Here is a 26,366-nt window from a genome sequence, read left to right on the forward strand (position 1 = left end):
ATAGGGGATATAGATTGAATGCTTTTGAAAGATTCATTAGTTATTTTTTATTTTGCAAAATAAATTGCTGTGTGTGTGTGTGCCAATCATATGGCACCAGCTCAAGGCATAATATCAATTAAATTGGTTCAGTTGTTGTTCAGACCAAACATCTGATCCAAGTAATCTAGACCATGGAAAACATGTCGGTACCAGACAGGGTGGTTTGAGTATTTCAGAAACTGCTGATCTCCTAGGATTTTCACACAGAAATGTCTCTAGAGTTCCTTAGAAAATTATGCAACATTCAGTGAGCAGCAGTTCTATGGGCAAAAATGCCTTCTTAATGAGTGAGGACAGAGGAGAATGGCCAGACTGGATAACCCTGACAGGAGGGCGACAGTAACTTGCATTACAACAGTGGTATGCAGAAGAGCATCTCTGAACACACATCAACCTTTAAGTGGATGGGCTACAGCAGCAATGAAAAAAAATCAAATAAATATCTAATACAGTGGTCGCTGAGGGTATATAATGATAGATGCCATTACTTTAAATTGGATGCAAGTTGCAGTAAACTACAGGCATTACATTACATTATTGGCATTTGGCAGACACTCTTATCCAGAGCGACATACAGTTGATTAGACTAAGTAGGAGACAATTCCCCCAGGAGCAATTCAGGGTTAAGGGCCTTGCTCAAGGGCCCAACGGCTGTGCAGATCTTATTATGGCTACACCGGGCATTGAACCACTGACTTTGCGGGTCCCAGTCAAACACCTTAACTGCTTCGCTACAGGCCGCTTCAACAAAATATAATTATTTCTTCAAAATAATAACATCATAAGGGATAGGATAAAATTGTTTCCTGACTAACCTCTTAGCATTCTTTGAGGATGCTACCAAGTGTTCCGATGGTAGATGGGCTTATGATATTATATACTTAGATTTCCAAAAAGCATTTGAGGTACTACATGGCAGACTCATTATCAAAATAAAGATGGTAAGAACTTATAAGAGGCATTTCAGAGGTGGTTTAGAACTGGTTATGGGATGGCACACAAAGAGTAGTAATTGGAGTCCCACAAGGATCAGTACTGGGACCACTGCTCCTCCTCATTTACATAAATTACCTTGACAGGGACATTGGAAGTATACAAGCAGAATTTGCAGATGTTACAAAACTGGGAGGTCGGTTAACAGTTTGGAATCTACTCAAGTAATTAAGAAGATTTCAAAGTAACTTGGCATATGAAATTAAGTATAACTAAATGTTAAATTCTACATGTGGGAAATAAAAACATAGGCAGGGTTACTTTATGAATAGTACAAAACTGAAATGTGCTGAATTTGAAAAAGACTCGGGTATAATAGTTGATCAAAGCATTTCCGGTGGCCACAGTTTTTTTTATGTTTATCAATCAATGTCAGCTAATGCAGTCTGTGTGATGAAAACTTATTTATTGGTGATATAATTTGCATGTTTTCAAATACATGTTGCAAATGATATATGATATGGTATATGATTCTAGCAGACATTGTTACGGACACCCAAAATTACTCAGGCTGTAATTACTGATCACGATTCATTCTGGAAGGACTCTCGAAAGAACTGGACAAAGAGCTCAAAGACTAACAAGTAGGTTACCAACAGGACAGATCATGCACTGCCCACATTGCCACCCTTTACATCATTGTAGAACAGACCCTGGAATGGAACACATCTCTCAACCTCACATTCATTGGCTTCCAAAAAGCATTGGACAGTCTGGACCGAGACATCCTATGGAACCTTATGGCACACGGTATTCCAAAGAAGTTCATAACCATCATAGCTAACAGCTATATCTACAAACACAATGGATACCTCACTGACAGCTTTACAGTAGAGACAGGAGTCCAGCAGGGCTGTCTCCTTTTCTCTTCCTCTTGGCTGTTGACTGGATCATCAAGACAACCATAACCGAACAAACCCTGGGGATACAGTGGTCACTGTGGTCCCAATTAGAAGAGCTGGACGTTGCAGCTGATATACAGTGCATCCGGAAAGTATTCACAGCGCTTCACTTTCCCCACATTTTGTTATGTTACAGCCTTATTCCAAAATGGAATAAATTCATTTTTTTCCTCAAAGTTCTACACACAACACCCCATAATGACAACATGAAATAAGTTTTTTTTTAAATGTTTGCAAATTTATTTTAAAAAAAAACTAAGAAATCACATGTACATAAGTATTCACAGCCTTTGCCATGAAGCTCAAAATTGAGCTCAGGTGCATCCTGTTTCCACTGATCAACCTTGAGATGTTTCTACAGCTTAATTGGAGTCCCCCTGTGGTAAATTCAGTTAATTGGACATGATTTGGAAAGGCACACACCTGTCTATATATGGTCCCACAGTTGACAGTGCATGTCGGAGCACAAACCAAGCATGAAGTCAAAGGAATTGTCTGTAGACCTCCGAGACAGGATTGTCTCGAGGCACAAATCTGGGGAAGGGTACAGAAACATTTCTGCTGCTTTGAAGGTCCCAATTAGCACAGTGGCCTCCATAATCCTAAATGGAAGAAGTTTGGAACGACCAGGACTCTTCCTAGAGCTGGCTGCCCGTCTAAACTGAGCAATCGGGGGAGAAGGGCCTTAGTTAGGGAGGTGACCAAGAACCCGATGGTCACTCTGTCAGAGCTGCAGCGTTCCTCTGTGGAGAGAGGAGAACCTTCCAGAAGGACTCCTTAGTAAAAGGCACATGGCAGCCCGTCTGGAGTTTGCCAAAAGGCACCTGAAGGACTCTCAGACCATGAGAAACAAAATTCTCTGGTCTGATGAGACAAAGATTGAACTCTTTGGCATGAATGCCAGGCGTCATGTTTGGAGGAAACCAGGCACCGCTCATCACCTGGCCAATACCATCCCTACAGTGAAGCATAATGGTGGCAGCATCATGCTGTGGGGATGTTTTTCAGCGGCAGGAACTGGGAGACTAGTCAGGATTGAGGGAAAGATGAATGCAGCAATGTACAGAGACATCCTGGATGTCCAGAGCCTCTTGACCTCAGACTGGGGCAACAGTTCATCTTTCAGCAGGACAACGACCCTAAGCACACAGCCAAGATATCAAAGGAGTGGCTTCAGGACAACTCTGTGAATGTCCTTGAGTGGCCCAGCCAGAGCCCAGACTTGAATCCGATTGAACATCTCTGGAGAGATCTGAAAATGGCCGTGCACCGACGCTCCCCATCCAACCTGATGGAGCTTGAGAGGTGCTGCAAAGAGGAATGGGCGAAACTGCCCAAAGATAGGTGTGCCAAGCTTGTGGCATCATATTCAAAAAGACTTGAGGCTGTAATTGCTGCCAAAGGTGCATCAACAAAGTATTGAGCAAAGGCTGTGAATACTTATGTACATGTGATTTCTTAGTTTGTTATATGTAATAAATTAGCAAAAATTTCAAAAACTTATTTCATGTTGTCATTATGGGGTGTTGTGTGTAGAATTTTGAGGGAAAAAATTAATTTATTCCATTTTGGAATAAGGCTGTAACATAACAAAATGTGGGAAAAGTGAAGCGCTGTGAATACTTTCCTGTCACACACAAAAATGCAAATGCAGACCAAAATCACAAAATTCTCCACAATTGCAGCCTCCACAGTGAAAATAAACCAAAAACCAAGGTGATGAAAATCAACCATACAATGCCATTCATCTGGATGGAGAGGCACTGGAAGAGGTTCCATACCTGGGAAGCATTGTTGGGAAGGATGGAGGCAGTGACAAAGATATATAAATAAGAATAGATCATCCTTTATAAATCCTAAGGCAAATATGGAACTCAAAACATCTCCATAAAAAATAAACTCTGCATCTTCTGAAAGTGCAAAAAGGTGTATATTATACAAAGGTGCAAGAAGTGCTATTTACAATTAGTATTTACATGACAACAAATAACACATTTAGGTCACAAGGCCAAGGGACACAGATGTTGCCAAATAAATGAAATAAACAAAACAAAACCAAACTAGAACAAAAGATAGGCTGACTGACTAACTAAGCAAACAAACAAATGACACAGTTGGCAACCACCCCTTTCCTAATGTGTCTATACAGTAATTCCAACTACGTGTGTATAGAGGCCTCTATCTTACCTGCCCCAGGGCCTGTACTAGTATACACAGACAATGACACATACACACAAGTAGGGGAATGACTAGTTCTGGGTTTTAACACACACTGTGGTAACCCGCTGGTAGAGAGAGGGAGAGAGAGAGAAATGGTGAACAAAAATGATCTTTATTTTTTTTCTATTAGTGCCTTCAGGGCACGTCTCAGTAGTCCTGTACAAAAAATTTGAGTCCTTTCTCAAAAACAGAAATTCAGGAGCGGCCAAAAAATTAGGAACATAAAAAAAAGAAAAAAACAAAAAGAGCCGGAATCCCAGCGGTTGCGTTGGTCCGTCTTGGTCGTTGGCGGGGCCGCCCACTCCTTGAGTTTCCCCGGCCTTGGAAGTCCTCCTTCTCCGCCTAGCCAGTCAGTTCGTCTGCAGTTGGAGAGGGACAGGTTAGCTGGGGTATTTTTAGAATGACACGCTCACATGAATCCAGACATTTGTGTCTTCCGCAAATCCGCCACGGCTCTCTTGAGTAGGGGTTGTGCGCTTTCAATAGCCGTAGCATTCACTGGCTCCGCGTCTCTCCTCTATCCTGAGCCCTGTTCTGTTCTTGAGCACTTCATTTTGTAGGGCGGCGCTCCTTCCCTTGAACTCGGCTCAGCTGCACCTGTTTAATTGAAAAGTTCATTAGCGGCGTGTGGTCACATTCCACACGCGCCTCACCCTGGGTGGAGCTGGCCTTGGTGCTGATCTCCCCTCCAAGGTGCCGCTCTGTTAAGTAAGAGATCGGGAAATAGACATGGTTAATAACCTTCCCCAGCTCCCGGCACCGGCGTACTGGCCGTTTCACTCCTGTGGTGTCCCAATCCCTGATTGGGCCACCACAACACACACACACACAAATACATACACATACACAAGGGAGAGCTGAATGAGATGAGTGAGTGACAGCTTTTATCTAGCAAAGGAGGGATGTGTTTGGTAGATACGGGACCAGGATAATGATGATTGACAGGAGGGACAATTGATAGCGAAGCATTAATTGTACAGCGCTTTGGATAAAGGCACTAAATAAATGCCAACCATTTACCATTTACATCCTGGGAATCTACTGGCCAAACACAATAACCAACAAAGAGCTCTGGAAGATCGCAAAAGAACCAAATGAAATCAAATGCAGGAAATGGGGCTGGGCATACCCTCAGGAAACCACTGTCCACCATGACCAGACACATGGGAAAGGAAAGCCAAAAGACCAGGAAGAACAGCTGGACCACTGTGGAGGCAGAACTCAAAGAAACAAAAACATCCTGGAAAGAAGCAGAGAAGATCGGCCAACACCGAACCAGCTGTAGAAAGTTCATGAATGACCTATGCTCCTCAAAGAGGGTTTAATGAATAAATGAGGCATAAATACAGGAAATAAAAGCTGAGATTCTTAACTCTTGTCTCATGTTTATCTTTTTATCTCAGCCCCAAATGTATTCAGTGTATTGCAAAAACAAAGGAATTGACCTTGCCTAATACTTTTGGAAGACACTTTACCTCATTTTTGTTACCTTTTAATTTGCATAGCTACAGCTGATTGACCTGCAAAGAAGTACATGGAGGACCAACAGGAAATGTGACTGGACTAGATTTTATATTTTTTTGAATATTTTTTCATTGTGACACGTGAAGGATTTATTGCTGAATGATCGACGAGATTCTAAATCTGCACTTATCTCATTTTTTGAATCTGCCACAGTTTTTTAAGTATTCTGTAAAATTGAGAACACCCTTTACAGCACAGTGTCACAAATGTCCAATGATATTATTGGATTTATTCAGTTCAATTGGTTTTTGCACCACAATCGCTCTCTATGCAGTTGTCGACAGACTGGTCTTGCTGACCTATGTACTGCATTGATATTTTCAGTCATCTGAGTTGCTCTTCTGTTTTTCCTTACAACTCACTAATGCATGAGCATCAAATGTTCTCATGAATGTGTTTCATGCGGTACACCTGCATGGAAGTTTCTGCGTTTGTTATGTTTCTCCACTCCTTTACTCAGGTTTAATTTGTCACCAGGCTATACAGTATGTATATAAATATATATCGGTGTGTATGCAACATAGTTAATCACCTGTTTTCTTCTCTAGAAACAGAAGCTCTTTGAACCAGTTGAGATCCAATCAGGGGCATTGTTTAGACCAAATAAACACTACGTGGCTGAACTGGAAAAGAAGGACTACCTGGGCAAGGCTAAGGTTTGCTGCTATCCTGTCCAGTAGCATAATGTTACTGTTAAATTTTCACCAACCTCAGCGTTCACTGTATGTGAAATGTATACCATGAATAATGAAGTGATTGTATTAAAGGAGCACTGTCACACTTGTTTCAGTTGAGACTGTTTGGATTAAATGCATCTTGCAGTACTTATTAACTTCTTGATAAGTCTTCAATGAAAAACGGAGAGTCAAAAGTTTAAAACAGGTAAATAAATACATCATAAACTCCTTGAACTCCTTGAAGTGTTCAAACTCTATTAAGCAAAATGTAAGCAGTGTACCCTGGTGGCCCTTAGATAGCCAAAATGGCTAAATTGTACATTGCTGTAAATAATAAAATGTTTTTTTATTATTTACGTCATCTTTTAATCAGAATCTAATATCAAGTGGTCCAAAAACCTATCCAAAACCTTAACCACTGTTAATTGGTGGAGGACCCTCCTCTTTTGCAACTGGCCAACCACATCTTTATGTTCTAGTGCTCTCTAGTTCTACTTCTTTCTGGTTTTAACTACTGGAACAGCAACCTTTACCACTGTATCCATTGAGCCTGCCATTGTCATTTACAAACTCACCGTTGCACATTATAATTCCTCTAAAAGACTAGTCACCAGCAACTCCAAAATTCCCTGACTGTATAATGCAACACTAGCATTACATACAGTATGCAATTAGACATTGTGGCACCCCTAGCCATTTCCTAATTGCCATCCAAATGAACCTCTCTAATTTCTACAACTCCATGAGAGCAAATTCATACACAGCCACTTAGTAATGGTAAAATGGTAAATGGTTGGCATTTATATAGCGCCTTTATCCAAAGCGCTGTACAATTGATGCTTCTCATTCACCCATTCATACATACACTCACACACCAACAGTGATTGGCAGCCATGCAAGGCACCAACCAGCACATCAGGAGCATTTGGGGGTTAGGTGTCTTGCTCAGGGACACAGCCCAGGCAGGGGATCGAACCGGAACCTTCCGACTGCCAGACGACTGCTCTTACTGCCTGAGCCATGTCACCCTTAGTAGCTAAGGATAGGTAGCTATCTAACTTCTCATTCTATGTAATCAACTGATTCAGACTGAAGGGGTTTTCAAGAGTGGGTCTTTAAAATCCAATCAATTGGATATTAGACTGGCTTTGATGGTTGATGCTGACAGATTGAATTTCTGTACACCGACTGTATGCCAAATATGGAATTAAATAATAAAATGTGAAAAAAAATGACTTAAGTCGGGACATAAATAATGAAATGTGGAAGCTAGTATTGCATTTAATAATTTATGTTAACATAAATTAACATAATTATTTTAGGGGGGAGTTGTCTGTTAGTTTGAAAGCATTGTAATGTTTTTTTCCCTTTTCTGCAGGTGGTTGCCTCTATAATTCCTCAGGATGACTTCTCTGGGTTCGCTCCCCTACAACCACAGGTAAGTTTATCCTGCTATTTAATTATTAAACACTCACTAAGAACTCCATTAGGAACACCTGTACACCTACTTATTCCTGCAATGATCTAATCAGCCAATCAATCGTGTGGCAGCAGTATAATGTATAAAATCTTACAGATACGGGTCAGGAGCTTCAAGTAATAAAAGATGTGATCTCAGTAATTTCGACCATGATATGATTGTTGGTGCCAGACATTAGACTGGCTTTGATGGGTGTTGTTGACAGATTTAATTATTTCTCAGTCTACACCGACTGTACGCCAAATGTGGAATAAAATAATCAAATGTGACATAAATATTTCAGGTTTCATTAAATCAGGTTTGAATATTTCTGTAACTACTGTTCTCCTGACATTTTCATGCACAGCAGTCTCTAGAGTTTACTCAGAATGGTGCGACAGCGCTTCAATGCCACAGCCTGAATACTATTTGAGTACTGAGTATTGAATATTGCTACTGACCATGTGCATTCCATGTCCATGTTACTTTATGGCCACAATGTACCATCTTCTAATGTCTACTTCCAGCATTATAATGCACCATGTCACAAAGCAAAAGTCATCTCATGAACACGACAATGAGTTCAGTGTTTTTCAATGGCCTTCCCAGTCACCGGATTAGAATTGAAAAGAATACCTTTTGGATGTGGTAGAAAGGGAGATTCACAGTTGCTAAGGTATTGCTAGGTCATTGATAGGGTGTTGCCAGGTGGTTGCTTTGGTGTTAGTAAGTGGTTGCTAGGGTGCTGCTAGGGTGTTGCTAGGTGTTTGCTAAGTGGTTGCGTGGGTGTTAGTAGGTGGTTGCTAAGCTGGTGCTAAGTGATTGCTAAAGTGTTGCTCGGTGGTTGCAAAGGTGTGTTAGGTGTGTAGGAACTACAACTTCCACAATCCCACAGGACAGTTCCGCGACGCCCACCCCGCATGACGTCTAGCTTGGTTCAGCCAATCCCGTAATGGCGGGAGCAATAAACTTTCCCGTATAAGAGCAAGACACGTTCTTGGGATCTCTCTCCTTCTCTTCGCTTTCTTCATTCCCTTCCTCGACGCACCCTTTTTGGCCATTCGCTTCGGCTCATCTGCTCCGAGACACGGACAGAGGCTGAATGCTGCACAGCGCACTACCAGGCCTACGGACACACCTAGTTACCTCGCGGTAACTTTGTGGCCTATAGCGAGTGGAAACTGGTGTACGTGGAACGCTACATCAGTTTACTCCTGCAAAGCTCACCAACGAACAACAGCAACAAACTTTTCCACCCGGAAAAAGGACAAGCGAACATCCTTCCAGCAACCGCTTCTACAAGGACAGCACGTCTTTTGGATCCAGCAATGCGTATGGACTCAGTAAGACAACAAACATTCAGGCATATCCAGTGTTTAGTTTAGTCTAACTTTTTTTGTGAATCTGTGTTTCCATATTTGCTGTCTCATCATTGGAATGTATTTTGTTAGCTATATATGTACGTGAATTGATTCGCCGTCTTTTGCGCATATATAGAGTAAACTACGCAAGTAGTCTTCTCACAGCTAACAATAACTAACACACCCACTTTACTTTCCTTTGTTCAAGTGACACGGGCGCTTGCGTGCGCCCACACACACACACACGCTCACATACCCAACTAAATTTCCTTACTAACTTCCCGTTAGTTTATCTGTTCTGTGTTTTACGTTTGTTTAATGAATATATTTTATTAAACCGCAGTGTCCGTTTTGGAATCACATAGACATGAGAGCCGAGTTAAAGCAGTCTTTCGAAGAACTTCCAACCTTCAGGTTATCGGTATGTTCAATCATTAATATTGGTTATTTTAATTTTTAATTAAAATACTAAATTTGTGGTTGGATATTTCTGATAACAGTAATTTTATGAGACTGATTACTTTTTGCAGTTATACTGCTACATAACATTTAACTGGCGCCCCGGTTTCGTAGAGAGTAAAATCCCTACGTTATTTGGTGGCCCGTGCGAGGACCCTACATAATTTGGAGCCCCGTGTGAGGACCCTACATAATTTGGAGCCCTGTGCGAGGACCCCTACAGGTGGTTGCTAAGGTGTTGCTAAGGTGTTGCTAGATGGCCGCAAGGATGTTGCAAGGGTGTTGCTAAGTGGTTGCTAGGGTGTTGCTAAGGTGTTGCTTGAGTGTTACTAGGTGGTTGATATGGTGTTGCTAGATGTTTGCTAAGTGATTTTTTGTGTGTTAGTAGGGTGCTAGGCTGTTGCTAGGTGGTTGCTAAGGAGTTGCTAGGTGGTTGCTAAGGTGTTGCTTGGGTGCTGCTATGTGGTTTCTAGGTTGTTGCCAGTGTTTTGCTACATGGTTGCTAAGGTGTGTAAGGTGTTTGCTTGGGTGTTGCTAGGCAGTTGCTTTTGTGTTACTCTGTGGTTGCAAGGTGGTTGCTATGGGGTTGCTAAGGTGTTGCTTCGGTGTTGTTAGGTGGTTGCTAGTGTGTTGCAAAGTCATTGCTAGAGTGCTGCTTGGTGGTTGCTAAGGTGTTGCTAGGTGGTGGCAAAGGTGTGTTAGGTGGTTGCTTGGGTGTTGCTAGGTGGTTGCTAAGTTGTTGCTAGGGTGCTGCTTGGTGGTTGCTGGGTTGTTGCAAGTGTTTTTCTGCGTGGTTGCTAAGGTGTGTAATGTGTTTGCTGGGGTGTTGCTAGACAGTTGCTTTTGTGTTGCTAGGTGGTTGCTAAGGGGTTGCTAGGGTGTTGCTTAAGTGTTGTTAGGCGGTTGCTAGATCATTGCTAGGGTGTTGCTTGGTGGTTGCTAAATTCTTGCTAGGTCATTGATAGGGTGTTGCTAGGTGGTTGCTAAGATGTTGCTTGGTGGTTGCTAGATAGTTGCTTGGGTGTTGCTTGATAGTTGCTTGGGTGTTGCTAGATGATTGTTTGGGTGTTACTAGGTGGTTGCTTGGGTGTTCCTAGATGGTTGCTGTGGTGTTCTTATGGTATTACTAGGTGGTTGCTAGGGTTTTGCTAGGTGGTTGCTAGATGGTTCCTTGGGTGCTGCTATTTGGTTGCCTGAGTGTTACTACGTGGTTGCTATGGTGTTCTTATGGTATTACTAGGTGGTTACGAGGGTATTACTAGTCAGTTGCTTGGTTGTTGCAAGGTATTCATAACAACCAATCAGAGAGGTGAGGTGATGTGCTATTACACCAAAAAAGGCAATTGGCATATAAGCAGTACATAAACTTTAAATGTGAATAATTCATGTTGCTGGTATATTACTAGTCAGCTGCTAGGTGGCTGCTAGGTATTCATACAGCCAATCAGAGAGGTTATGCAAGGTGCTGTTGCATAATAATAGGGTTATTAGCTAAATGAAAGAGTGTGAAACATTAACACAATATATACTTTATATATGAAGTGTGAATGTCACTAGGGTATTGCCGTGAGCCACGGACCCCTTGCCGAGCTCAGACCTCACGTTCCCACGAGCAGTACCTCACCATGAGGTGTCTCGGGGACGAACTCAAGTACTCCGAACGTTCTGGAGCCCTGGTAAGTTCTACTGAACTTCCAGCCCAGTCTCGAAGTGAAGGGTGTGATGAAAATCTGGTATACGATGTCCTGTATTCAATGTATTCCTCTAAAAGAATCTTTATCACATAAGATTATAGTAAGATATACTTTATTATAATCAATCAAAAGAATAGAGTTATACAGATTACAGGATATATATCATCTTTCAGTTTGCTGATCACATGCAAGTTACATATACCCCTTTAGCTCTTTCTAATTTACCTTTCCACCATGATATTAAAATTCAAGGTACACCCCTCAAATACCCATCCTCTTTGGCCTTAGCCTTATCCTATAGCTCCCCCTTCTGGACGTTTAAAAGAAACTATTCCTAGAATATTATATTTATCTAAACTCTAAAAACTTCTCTACATTTTTCTACTTTATATAGTATCTTAATGAAAAATAAAAGACATAAGAAATAAAAGGAAACTTATAATGTATTACTTCTATGTATTACTTTTCCTACTTCTACAAGTAATATAGATTATAATTACCACTCAAGCTTGATTATAGTTGTTCTGGGTTGCTCTTTCGACATCAGTCCTGTTGCCACAACTCTTGGGCTAAGTCCGCACCGCGTACATCACTCTGTTCTCCATATCCAGATCCTGGAGTGGCGCGCAGAGGGAGCGCGCCACTCTAGCTTGACTACAGCTGTCTTGCGTTGCTCTCTCTTCAACAGCCCTTAGATATCTTGTGAAGCAAAATTCTAAGATGCTTTTTTTTCTTTCTTCTCCTTCTTTTTTCCTGCTTTTTTAACGTCTAAAAGCTCACTCCTTATATATCCTTAGCTCGTATAAAAGTGTACCTTTTTTTTGATAAGAAATGTCCCCAATATACCGAGTGGGAAGACATTTATCTCTTATGCAACTTTTTTAATGAACATATTCATCACTATTGTTTGTCTCACTGTCATTTTCTCATACCTCAAAGGAAATTTCCCCAATACTTTATCTCATGTGCCCCTCCAGTTGGGAGTTTCCACCATCTCAATATACGAGTGGAAAAACACTAGCTCTTATGTAATTTTTCAATGAATCTATTCATCACTGGTGTCTGTTTCAATTTCATAGTCTCTCCTTGACTTCCTCCACACCTTGACCTCATGCAAGCCAGAAGTTAGTGCCTGCCACCATCTCAATACACTCTTCAGGTGCCCCTTTTTGTGGCGCCTTAAGGGATCTACAAAAGAAATCCAGCTAATAGCTGAGTGTAATTCATCATTTAACTCCTCCACTGTTAGTCCTTTGAATCTATCCGATAAATTATTTGTGCTATAATCAGGAACGCCCTTGAAGCCTCTTAATCTTCTTTCGGTATTGACATCCCTTCCGTTTTCCTTATCTCTCCTACATTTTTCCATCTCCTCATACTCTTTAATTCTCCCAATTATCTTCATTGTTTTCCTCATCCTGTTGCTTTAACCAGGCATTGTGCTCCTCCCCTGTAGGAGCAAGCCCACACGTGTCAACTAAGTATGTTATCACATCTACCATTTCTTTGAACGCCAAACTCCCTGGGTCACCAATTACCCGTTCAGCATGTTGAGCATCTTCCACGGTCATGCTAGAACACATTCTACGCATGGCCTCAGTCAGACCTTTAGCCTTGCTCTCTAAAACCCTAAATCTAAGTCCTCTGACTTCAGACTCCTCAGTGTCCATATACAGTTGTACATTTATCTTGTACCATATACTTCTCCTCTTACGGGAGCTTTCACTCCTACCCCATTGGCGGGTGCGAGGGGTTAACAATGCATTCCTGCCTAACCCAACTTCTGTCAATCTCTCATCAGGCGGGCCTAGGGCCGGGTCCTCGACAGTATTACCAATCAGTTGCTAGGTGGTAAACTATATCAACCAAATAAGTATGAATCTTTAAAGGTACAATAGGGAAATTCGGACTCTTGCAGCAACAAAGACCCTCAAACCACAACACTGTTTATCTGTTTACCCTTCTCTGTGAACATGCTGACATTTAAACTCCCCCACCACACCATTGGCTGTGGCAATTAGAACCAATTTTCAACCAATGAGCTTGAATTATTGTAGAGCTATACAATGTTTTGGTACCGTGAACTGTATATTTTGAAACCCAAAGTTAAGGACTATAAACACAGGCAGAGGGTGAGTCAGTCAACATGTCAGTAAGCCTTTCTCAATGATAGGAATGGATTTACAATGGTCTTGTAACAATATCTATTGTACCTTTAGTGAAAGTCTATGAAGCCTGTATAAGTCTATATAAGTTACTGGGGTATTTACTAGTGAGTTTCTAGGTGGTTGCTAGGTATTCATAACAGCCAATCACAGTCATATGGCAATTGGTTCAATTAAAGTATATGAATCATATGAGCATACATGTTAAATTAAAATATGTAGCCTATATACATCTATATGAGTCTATATATGTTGCTAGGGAATTATTAATCAATCGCTAGGTGGTTTCTAGGCATTTATACCAGTCAGACAAAGAGGTGAGATGATACTGCATAATGCAAGGCAATTGGTTTCATTCATCCACTTACAGTTATGGTGCATTGTGTGTTCAGAGATGCTCTTCTGCATACCACTGTTGTAATATGTGGTTATTTGCATTACTGTCACCTTCCTGTCAGCTTTGACCAGTCTGGCCATTCTCCTCTGACATCTCTCATTAACAAGGCGTTTCTGTCTGCAGAACTGCTGCTCACATGATTTTCTTTTTTGTTTTGTGCATAATTCTTTGCAAACTCTAGAGACGAGTGCGCTTGAAAATCCCAACAGCAGTTTCTGAGATATTCAAAGCACCCTGTCCACCACCAACAATCATTCCATGGTTAAAGTCACTTCCAAATTCTGACATTTGGTCTGAAAAACAGGTGAACCATGTCTGCATGCCTTTATGCATTTAGTTGCTGCCACATGATTGGTTGATTAAATATTTGCATTAACAAGGTGGTGTACAGGTCTACCAAATAAAGTGCTCACTGAGTGTACATGACATCTTGCACAAAAATGAAGGGGGAAGCATTCCACTGTACATGTGGCTGAAACTTTATTGAAATGTTTATTGTGTAATCACATGCATATAACAAAAAAGGCTCACTGTCATAGCACCACTAGCGAGCAACAGGAAGTAAGGGTTAGAAAAAGCTGTGGTCTAGCATCTGAATTTTGTATATCTTGTATACAAAATTCAGTTTGGGAGTTGGGGGGGTTGCTAGATGGCTATGTGGAGGGATGTGGGATTCAACGTTGGCCAGACTCCCTGCTTGTGTTGCAGTGATGCTGTATTTCCTCAAGCACTACACCTGTTTGTATGTTTGTTTGATTAATTACATGCCATAGTATCCCATATGAGATGACCACATGGGTGGCATGACCCAAAAATAAAATACTAATTAATTAATTAATTCAACAGGTAGAAGAACAGGTTCCTACCAAACAGAAAATGCCAGAAGTACTGAGGTAAAAAACTGTTTTCTGTATATTATTTATCTTAAACAAATCAAAGTGGCCATATTTATGTTTTTGGTATATAGAGATAAAATAGCAGGGCCCTGGTGATTTTGTATGATTGCCATGCAAAAAATTGTCTCTCAATGGAAATGAATGGGGGTGATTTTATTGTTGCTTTTAGCGAGAGCATGTGTAGCTTCACCCCGATAGACAGGGACAGACACAGGTAGTTTTGTCAGGTTTTGTGTTTGTTGTTAGTGTTTCCGTGTATTGTTACCCATTCATTCACTGTTATTCGTTTCACCTGTGTTTTCACTTCCTGATTGTTTCCCACACCTGACTGCCATTCCCTCTTGTTATCTGTCTTATATAAATCCCTCTGTTTGTTCAGTTAGTCGCCAAATTGTTATGTGCCATATCCATGCTCTCCAGCATTTTCTGATTGATACTGATACCTCCACTACGCTACGGGGGCGAACCAAATGACTGCGGCTCCTTTCTGGCCACCGCATGTCTTTTAATGGGCAGGTCCCGATGCGGTGGCCAGAAAGGAGCCACAGTATCAGTATCAGGTATCAGTATAAATCAGAAATATAAACAATATTTTTCGAATATTCAGCCAAGTGGGTGGTATGATAATATGTATTAACATTTTTTATCATGCAAGAAGAGTCGTTTTTCTGAGGGATTTTGTTTGTCATTTTGTGTCAAAATGTCACTTCCATAATGCTGGAATTGCCCAGATGAGATTATAGACTGTGTTGAAAATCTGACTACTGTTAGACTGTTTTCCAAGTTTCAAAATCTGACCACAAAGTTTTATCTCGTTGAGTGCACTATCTCTCACATTCTTGCATTTGGCTGGAGAGATATTAAAAAATTATTATTATCATTATATTTTTTTAATTACTGCAGATCTTGCATCCGATTTCAAACTTTAACCATTCTAACCTACAATATACTGATAAACTGATCCTGAACATCATTACTTGTGTAATGACAGTTACCACAAAGAACAAAGTTATTAATATTTCTTGTTAACTGTATCTTCAGATAGTTTTGGAGGAGTTTATGAACTGTTCTTGAAACGTAGGCCTATATTTAAAAAACAACACTCTGCTGCCCCCGATTGTCAGAACATTCCAAGTATTTCAAACAACTCTGGATTAGAATGCTCACATTTTCCACCTGGTGGTGGTTGTGCGAACAACAAGTGAAGACTTCAGATGAAAAAACCTCTTAGTCGACCTGACATCTTTTGTTTTAAATGAGCAATTTCTATTGGGTTTCTATGTTCAGCTTCTAATTTAACTTTAATTGCAATGAAAAGGTTATTCATCACAGAATAACCAGTGGGCGGCTTGTAGCATAGTGGTTAAGGTAAATGACTGTGACACGCAAGGTCAGTGGTTCTAATCCTGGTGTAGCCACAATAAGATCCGCACAGCCATTGGGCCCTTGAGCAAGGCCCTTAACCCTGCATTGCTCCAGGGGAGGATTGTCTCCTGCTTAGTCTCATCAACTGTACATTGCTCTGGATAAGAGTGTCTGCTAAATGCCAATAATGTAATGTAATGAATACAATGTCATATTTTCCAAAAATATAACATTATTCAATTCATTATTTCGTTTGAATTTTGCTGCACAACCGTCAATGTCCATCTGTGCTTTTTTCGCAGAAACCTGTAAGTCCCCCTGTTTAGACAAGGCATAGGAAACTGTTGCAAAATCACCAAAGACACAACTGGAAACATTATAAACAATAAAAGCAGAATTTAAAATGGATGAAACAAGGAAATGTCCATGAATGTCCCAAAGTTTTACAGATGACAGTCTATAATCCCTAGTCCCCAAAAGTGTCCAAATCTTTTTAAACCTTACATGCCCGGATTATGTTGAAAATGTACTTTGCTCCATCCAAAAAAACGACATTGACAAGACTCGCACTAGAATACTATTTTGCCATGACAAACACTGCTGTAAACTGTATAAACTTGCCTTTAAACACTTCATATTTTGTTATGTGATATGTGTAGTTATATATGCAGATAATCATAAGTGAATTGCATTCAAAAGTTTAATTTTTAAATGAAAATGGAGGAATTTTTCAGATTTAAAAATGCATGGCATCTAATTCTACATCAGTTTCACCCTTCTTCCCTCCATTGGAATTACATAGTACTGCATGTGGTGAAACGCATGTAGGAATAGAACCCATGCATTTTGAAATTATTATTTTTTTATATTAAAAATTCTACAGTTCATGGCGTACCTGTTAAAATAGATGTGATCATGAACACCAGTACGTGCCAAGATATTTAAATAACAAAACAATGGGTTTACAAGATTTCCATTTTCACTTAAAAATGTAACTTTAGAATGCAATTCATTTTTGATTATCTGCGTATATAAGTACATATATCACATAATGAAATATTAACATTGGATCACAACATTTGATGGAATTTAAGGGCACATTCTCAGATTTTATTAAAGAGTATTGAGTATCGAGATAATCGAAAACAAAATAAGTTTGTTGCAGCCCTACACATGACCAATGTGAATACAGACTCCAGCTAACTATTTGCATGCCTATTTCTCTATTGGATTGTTCAAGACAATAAATGACCACTGAATTTTGAAAGAGACTTCTCTATGTGTAAAGCCAATGGTAAGATTGTGTATTTATTCAATATTTAGTAGCAGATATTGACAGTAGAATTACGTGAATCTAGAACAGAAACTTGGCCAGATTTACATACATTAAGCTTGCAGCACAAAATGTGACCTGGTGTATATTGGTGTGGCCGCATCTGCCTGAAATATACATCTTATTTTACGATGGCTACCAATGAATCAAGTTTTGCTAATTAAACTGTGTAGTTAATGTGTTTAATGCATTAAATATCTTTACTGCCTGTGAAGATATCCATGTATCTGGTGCCATGTAAAAACATATCCAGTGTAGGAGAAAATCTGTATGTATTCCAGCTGTGGTGACCATGATTGTTTTAGAGGATAATTAATCAAAAGATTGGCAATGCCAGTTGAGCATGCCCTATTTCTTACAATGTTCTGTTAAAGGCAAAAAGCATGTCTTTCTGCAATGGACAAAAGCTGGATATCAATGCATTCAGCCTACTCATATTTTTTACTAGCGGCAACTTCAAACACTTGTTACTGTCACTACAGTTGAGCACGTTATTTCAGTAATTTCTCACTGTTTCGCATTAGATTAGTTAATTTTATAAATTATATTCCAAATATTTTCTGTGACAAACACCTAGCTTAATTATTGCTTGGCTGCAATCATTAATTAATATTTCATATTAATAATCTGTTTGATGATTTACTGGAGTTGAAATAGTGTGATTTTCATTGCAAAGATTATTTCAGTGCATCTTTGGAGCTGATACCTCACCTCACTGTTTTACTTGCGCCTCGGTTTACGCCTGCTCTTTAGAGGTGGAGAAATTTCACACCCAAATTGACCCTTGTTAAGTGCGTGAACTTTAGTCATTTCAACGGAATACATAATCAGCCATAATATCTCCCCCCTTTCTTTGCGTGATCCACCCTTAAATACATATGCATGAAGTGCACATTGCGATGACTCACCTGGAGTCACGCATACTGTGGTCCCAGTCCCATGCACCAGTAAAAATGTTTCCTGGGCAGAATGCGTCATATGTGCACCTGAAAATCATTGCAAAAAGCTAAGAACATCTGGCCTTGTGGCGCCAGCATCGTTGCCACAAGGGGGAAACCATAATGGGGGTTATGCGTTTTTCAGAAAAAGAATTACCAAAAAAATCCAATATGGTGGTGTTTAAGAATTTTGCCACTAGCCCAAATGTTTCAAGAGTTGAATCATTGTAGTTCTCCCAAATATTACGGAGGTAGGAGTTGTGAGTTTCCTGATGTGTGCAACCCGCATGGTCATGTAATGACTCTTGTGTAAAGATGGCTGTCAATATAGTGGTCTATTGGAGCATTTTGCAGGATTGTGCTCTTTTTATTGATTTCATTTTGCAGGCATTATCACTATTTTTTATGCTACTCATGCCAGTGAAGTCAGCAAAATACTTCTGCTGGATATCATGGCAGTTGTCTGTCAGACCAGTTTGTATCATATATGTTCTTTAGAATGATAAAAAAGGTTTGAAATCAAGGTTTCAATTTCCATCCATCCATCCATCATCACCCGCTTATCCGGAGTCGGGTCGCGGTGGCAGGAGGCAAAGCCGGGTATTCCAGGCGTCCTCTCCCCAGCAACGCATTCTAGCTCCTCCTGGGGGATCCCGAGACGTTCCCAGGCCAGGAGAGATATATAATCTCTCCAGCGGGCTCTGGGTCTCCCTCGGGGTCTCCGCCCAGTTGGACGAGCCCGGAAAACCTTCAAAGGGAGGCGCCCGGGAGGCATCCTGATCAGATGCCCGAACCACCTCAATTGGCTCCTTTCAACGCGAAGGAGCAGCTCTACTCTAGCTCTAGCTCCCTCTGGATGTCTGGGCTCCTCACCCTATCTCTCAGGCTGAGTCCGGCCACCCATGAAGGAAGCTCATTTCGGCCGCTTGCATAGGCGATCTCGTTCTTTCGGCACTACCCAAAGCTTGTGACCATAGGTGAGGGTTGGGACGTAGATTGACCAGTAAATCGAGAGCTTCGCCTTCCGGCTCAGCTCCCTCTTCACCATGACGGTCTGGTGCAACGCCCGCATTACTGCTGACGCTGCATCGATCCGCCTGTCGATCTCACGCTCCCTTCTACCCTCACTCGTGAACAAGACCCTGAGATACTTGAACTCCTTCACTTGGGGCAAAGACTCGTTCCCAACCCGGAGGGAGCAATCCGCCGTTTTCCGGCAGAGAACCATGGCCTCGGACTTGGAGGTGCTGACTCTCATCCCGGCCGCTTCACACTCGGCTGCAAACCGCTCCAGTGCGTGCTGAAGGTCACGGTCCGATGAAGCCAGCAGAACCACATCATCCACAAAAAGCAGAGATGCGATTCTGAGGTCACCAAACCGGACACTCTCCTCACCTCGGCTGCGTCTTGAGATCCTGTCCATGAATACCACAAACAGGACCAGTGACAAGGGGCAACCTTGGCGGAGTCCAACACCCACAGGAAACGTGCTTGACTTTGTGCCGAGAATGCGGACACAGCTCTCACTTTGGTTGTACAGGGACCGGATGGCTCGAAACAACGGCCCCGGTACACCCCACAGGGTTCCCCGGGGGACACGGTCGAAAGCCTTCTCCAAGTCCACAAAGCACATGTGGACTGGATGGACAAACTCCCATGACCCTGCCAGCAGCCCTGCCAAGGTAAAGAGCTGGTCCACTGTTCCACGACCAGGACGGAAGCCACATTGCTCCTTCTGAATCTGAGATTCGACCGTCGGTCGGAGCCTCCTTTCCAGCACCCTACAGTAAGCTTTCCCAGGGAGGCTGAGGAGTGTGATACCCTGATAATTGGACACTGAAGAGGCGTGTCAGCCAAGACAGCCCAACAATGTCCAGAGCCTTCAGCATCTCAGGGTGAATCTCATCTACACCTGGCAACTTGCCACTGAGGAGCTTTTTGACTACCTCAGCAACTTTCGCCAGGGATATAGGTGCAGATTCCCCGAGTCTTCTGGCTCTGCCTCTTCCACAGAGGACATGTTGTTCGGGTTCAGGAGCTCCTCGAAGTGCTCTTTCCACCGCCCGACAATATCCCCAGTCCGGGTCAGCAGTTCTCCTCCCCTGCTGAAAACAGCCTGAGACAAGCCCTGCTTTCCCTTGCTGAGTCATCGGATGGCTTGCCAGAACTTCCTCGAGGCCAACCGAAAGTCCTTCTCCATAGCCGCAGCCCTTCTGGCCACCCGGTACCTGTCTGCTGCTTCAGGGGACCCCCGGGCCAGCCAAGCCCGAAAGGCCTCCTTCTTCAGCTTGACGGCCTCCCTCGCCGCTGGTGTCCACCAGCGCGTTCTTGGGTTGCCGCCTCAACAGGCACCGATGACCTTCTGGCCACAGCTCCTGCTTGCCGCCTCTGCAATGGAGGCTTTGAACATGGCCCACTCAGACTCCATGTCCCCAGCTTCCCCCGGGATGCGTGAGAAGTTCCTCCGGAGGTGGGAGTTGAAGACTTCTCAAACAGGGGCCTCCGCCAGACGTTCCCAGTTCACCCTCACTACACGTTTGGGTTTACCGGGTCTGTCCGGCAGCCTCCCCGGCCACTTGATCCAATTCACCACCAGGTGGTGATCAGTTGATAGCTCTGCTCCTCTCTTCACCCGAGTGTCCAAGACATACGGCCGCAGGTCTGATGATACGACCACAAAGTCGATCATCGATCTTTGGCCTAAGGTGCTCTGGTACCAAGTACACTTATGAGCTACCCTATGCTCGAACATGGTGTTTGTTATCGACAATCCATGACCAGCACAGAAGTCCAATAACAAAACACTGCTTGGGTTCAGATCAGGTAGGCCATTCCTCCCAATCACCCCCCTCCAGGTTTCTCCGTCATTGCCGTCAAGTCGCCCAGCAGAACTATGGAGTCTCTGGGTGGCACCCTTTCCAGGATGCCGCCCAGTGAATCCAAGAAGGCCGGATACTCTGAACTGCCGTTTGGTGCATAAGCACAAATGACAGTCAGAGCTTTCCCCCCAGCGACACGTAGTCGCAGAGAGGCGACCCTCTCATCCCCCGGGTGGAACTCCAACACAGTGGCACTCAGCCGGTGGCTTGTGAGTATCCCCACACCCGCCCGGCGCCTCTCACCTTGAGCAAATCCAGAAAAGAACAGAGTCCAGCCCCTCTCCAGGAGTTTGGTTCCGGAACCACTACTGTGCATGGAGGTGAGGCCAACTATATCTAGTTGGTACCAATCCGCCTCTCGCACTAGCTCCAGTTCCTTCCCCACCAGAGAGGTGACGTTGCACGTCCCCAGAACCAGTCTGCGATGCCGAGGATCAGCACGCCCGGATCCCCGCCTTTGCCTACTGCCCGTTGGGCAAAGCACCCAACTCCGATGCCGACCCCTGCAGGTGGTGAGCCCACAGGGCAGCGACCCCACGTGACCAGTTGGGGCTGTGCCCGGCCGGGCCCCATGGGATAAGGCCCGGCCACCAGACGCTCGCCGACGAGCTCCAGCAGGGGGCCCCGGTTTCCCTTTTCCGGGCGAGGTAACTGGGTCATTGTGTGGCCGTATCATGGAGTCTTTGAATCGCTCTTCGTCTAGCCCCTCCCCCGGGACCAATTTGCCTTGGGAGACCCTACTGGGGGCTAACAGTGCCCCCGACAACCTAGCTCCCAGGATCACCGGGACGCACAAACCCCTCCACCACGTTAAAGTGGCGATTCCTCGGAGGGGTTTCAATTTGGACAGGGTTAAATTTATCAGAGTACTCCTTCTAAGATGATGGATGGCAAAATATCAAGTTATCTGATAATTTCATTCATGATTTATAGTACATTTTCCCCTGTAATTGCGCCACCTACTGACCATGTGGGAAAAATTGACATCCATCCTTGAATTGCAAAGGCATGTGTCCAGTTTCATAAGCCATCCCAAATCACAGTTCATTGGCTGTTAATTCATCCATCCGTATAAAAATTCTGTTTAGGATTTTGATGGAGCTTTGTCTAAGGAGGGAGTATGGCAAAGCAGTCAATTTTTCTCGGAGACAACTCAGTATTAAAAGTAGGTGGGCTACCATTGACTCCCGAAAAATGTAACAGTGTCTCTCCAGGTTTAGCCACTGAATGGCCCATAAATATAATCTTATATGGAAGCACATTTTCTCCATGTATTTGAACATCAATGTTTCTTTTGCACATTTCAGGGCACTAGAGGGTGAGCCTCACAGGGTACTATATGAGTTTATCGCTGAGACAGTTGAGGAGTTGACAGTGTTGCCTGGAAACATTGTGTTTGTATTACAAAAGGGGGCAGACAACTGGGCCTCTGTCTTCTTCAATGGGAAGGTGAGGAATCTTCATGTCTCTTTTGTCTTCATTTTGTCCATTTCAATAATTTCAGGCCCTTCATGAGTCCATCTGATTCTGTGCCTACCCATATTCATTCATGGTCTAAAATTAATGAAAGAAATATTGGTGAATTACAATACAAATGGAACTTGTTATTTTACCATTCCCATTTTCATGTTCAGAGGGGTCTTGTGCCTTATAATTTCTTGGAGCCAGTTGAAACAACATTATCATCAAAGCAAGGACAGGTAACTGATTTCTAAATAAATACAGTGCAATCTGCAAATATTTAGACAGTGGTACAATGTCATTTCATTTGAGTCTGTGCTCCAGCACATTAGATTTGTAATGAAAATTAGGTTAATTTGAGGGTAGCTCAAGGTATATCAGGTGATCGGTGTAGGAACTACACCCCTTTTATCTCTCTATTTTAGGGGACCTATAGTAATTGGACAGTTGGCTTCTTAGCAGTTTCTGATTAGTGAGGTGTATTGAATCACTTCCTTAAGTATAAGGTATAAATCACTTACTGAATCACTTCCTTAGGTATAAGAAAGATTTAAGTATCTAGTCTTGATTATAGGCGTTTGACTACCTTTGAAGTCTGATATTGGTGTTTGTCAACATGAGGACAACAGTTATGACAGCCAATGACAGTCAATGAAGCAATTATAACACTGACAAATAAGAAAACAATAGGCAGAGACATAGGTTTCCAAAATCAACTGTTTGGAACAGCAATAAGAAGAAAGAGAGCACTGGTGAGCTCAGTATTCAGCAGATGTGCCCTACAGTTGTAGTATTCTTGTCATAATGAAGAAAAAACCCCAAACATAATTTGAAAGTAGAATTCACTCAAATGCTTCCAAGCATTGGATGGTGCTTCATCCCACAACACGGCAATGATCCCAAACATACACAAATGTTCTTTCTAATGATGTTCCCAACAGTTTTTCTTTTGGTAAGCCTAAGGTTTGGGTTTTGGTTTGGCCTATGTCTCTGACAGTTTCTTTCATAATGGCTTCCTTGACTTTCATTGGCACAACTCTGGTCCTCATGTTGACAAATGCCAATAATAGACTCCAAAGGCAATCAAAATCCAAGAATCAAAAATAAATACTCCAAGCTTTCTTATACATACACTAAGAGAGCAATTGAACACACCTAATCAGAATTATCCAATGACTTTTTTATTATTAATTGTCCAATTATTACATCCCTTTTCATACATTTTAGAGAAGCAAAAGTAATTGGACAATTAATAATAAAAAAGTCATTGGATAATTCTGATTAGGTGTGTTCAATTGCAATTGCTAGCAGGCTCCCCCTTTCAAAAGGGATGAAATTCTTTCACGGAATTCCTGATATGGATATGGATGTAAATGCCTTCAATATTATAGGTGACAGTGACACTGCACTCTGACAGATGAATAAACCTCATTATTCATCGTTTCATTTCAAATCCAATATGAGTACAGAGCCAAACGAACAGAAATTATACCACTGTCCAAATATTTACGGACTGCAAAGTACATTCCTTATTTCATCTGATAGATTGTGTTTTTGTTGTTCCGTGTAATGTTAACAACATTATTTTTTAATTGTACTATAGGAGGGGGCTCCATACAATGACATCCCAGCCCCACCACTGGGAAATCCACCATCCAGGCCTGAAAATCGTGCAGGTAACCCCGCATTACACCTGCAATACTGGCACCAACACATGATTTTAGAAGCACCAGTTAAAACCTTCTTTAGTGTTGAGTATTTCAGATTTGCATCCAAATCCTTTGCATGAAAAGTTCACAGCAGATACGCTTCCAGTTGCTGGACAGGTTGGATTATTCCCTTTATCCAAAAAACTAGACAGACAGCATAAGACTAACATAAGCTTTTTCTGATTTAATATTTTATTTTCTCTGTTGTAATCAAACAAGTCATACATGGCCAAAGTGCAAACTTTATTAAAGGGTATTTTTTGGTTTCACCATGTGGTAATTACAGCGCTTTTTATATGTAGTCCCCCATTTCAATGTTTGAGACAAATTAACATAATGTCAAATGAGAGTCATGTTTTTTTTATTTTGTTGCATATCCTTTGCAGGTCAGGATATCTTATTTTCAGTTGTCCTACAAGCGATACTAAAAATGTATTTTAATTGATCTCTATGGGAATTGGGGAGTGGGACTAGATTCAGCTATAAATTATGCTGATGATACAGTATGGTACATATTTGTTGCCTAAATGGTTTTAAGTCATCAATGGTCTACAGTATCAAATGAGCCTCAAACCACTGTGCTGTTCTCAGATATGCAGCAGATACTACAAGAATGGTTTCTCCTGAATATTTTTCAAGTTCAACAGGAAAGTTTGTCAGGAGAAACAATTCTTTTAGTATCTACTGCATATTTGGCAGCAGCATGATGCTTTGATAATCAGTTCACCATTACAGGAATTACCCTTCAAAATAGTCTGTGGGCCTTCTCGTACCTTTCATTCTTTCTCCATCCATTTCTGAAAAGATAATGGGTTTTTTAAATGTTTATTCACAGGTTTAAATATATATAACTACTCAATTATTTTTTACTCTGTTTGTACTCTGTTTAGCATCGTTTAACATGAAAACTGAAGTAATTTAGATAGCAGCGGCCAATCGCATGGCCTCACAGTGGGAAAGGGAAACTGATGACGATTCCAAAAAGATTTAATTTACATTATTGGCATTTGGCAGACGCTCTTATCCAGAGCAATTTGGTCCTATAGTTGGACTTTTGCCCTTTATTTCTTGACCTGGTCTTCACAAGGAGCTGCACAACTACCAACCTCTCTGTAACACCACTCCATATATCTGACCACTCCTTCATCTCTTTTTCTCTTCCACTCTCCTCTAACACCCATCCATCTCTCCCACCATCCACTTTCACCTGTCAGCGGAACCTACGCAACCTCTCGTCTGCAATCCTCTCCTCCCTACCATCCGTAGAGTCTTTCTCTCAGCAGAGAAAATAGAAAAGGTCCTGTCTCCTCAGTGATATGGCTTCCTTCCATGCCCTCCTATCATCCCTCTATTCCTCTGTCTCTCTAGCTAAATCTTCCTTCTTTCACTCTAAAATTAATGCAGCCGCCTCTAATCCTCGCAAACTGTTTTCAACCTTCTCCTCTCTTCTCGCTCCCCCCACCTCCCTCATCACTCACCCCTGATGACTTTGTCTCAAGAGGGTAGATGCCATTCGCAATTCCTTCGCAGTTCTTGGTCCTCTCCTCTTGTCTCTATACACCATGTCTCTTGGTTCTGTTATCTCTTCCCAATGCTTTTCTTACCATTCTTACGCCGATGACACTCAACTCTTTCTTTCCTTCCCCCGCTCAGTTCACTTTCATAAGCAATATCATTAATAAAATGAATGATTTTATTGTACGTTGTAATTTTTTTTCTTTCATTTCAGCAACAGTTCATGCTCAGTCACTCATTGCTGTGAATGGCTTGGTAGTCTGTGTTATGATCTTATCGATTGTGCTGAAAATCTGACTACTGTTAGAGGATTTTCCAAGTTTCAAAGTCTGACCACAAAGTTCTACAATATGAATAGCTGTTTATTAACATACATT

General features: G+C 42.0%; 1 protein-coding gene across 2 annotated transcripts in view; it reads left to right on the forward strand.

The window, feature by feature from the left end:
* ncf2 (neutrophil cytosolic factor 2) overlaps positions 1-26,366 on the forward strand; it is a 52,250-nt gene that overhangs the window by 6,346 nt on the left and 19,538 nt on the right. For both annotated transcript variants that reach the window (XM_061238017.1, XM_061238016.1), the window contains exons 5-10: positions 6,230-6,337; positions 7,737-7,796; positions 14,740-14,786; positions 22,612-22,753; positions 22,939-23,004; positions 24,369-24,441. In XM_061238017.1, coding sequence (XP_061094001.1) covers positions 6,230-6,337; positions 7,737-7,796; positions 14,740-14,786; positions 22,612-22,753; positions 22,939-23,004; positions 24,369-24,441 — 496 coding nt within the window. The remainder of the gene's footprint in view (positions 1-6,229; positions 6,338-7,736; positions 7,797-14,739; positions 14,787-22,611; positions 22,754-22,938; positions 23,005-24,368; positions 24,442-26,366) is intronic.

This window comes from Conger conger, chromosome 4, assembly GCF_963514075.1.
Source record: "Conger conger chromosome 4, fConCon1.1, whole genome shotgun sequence".
In the NCBI taxonomy this organism is placed as follows: domain Eukaryota; kingdom Metazoa; phylum Chordata; class Actinopteri; order Anguilliformes; family Congridae; genus Conger; species Conger conger.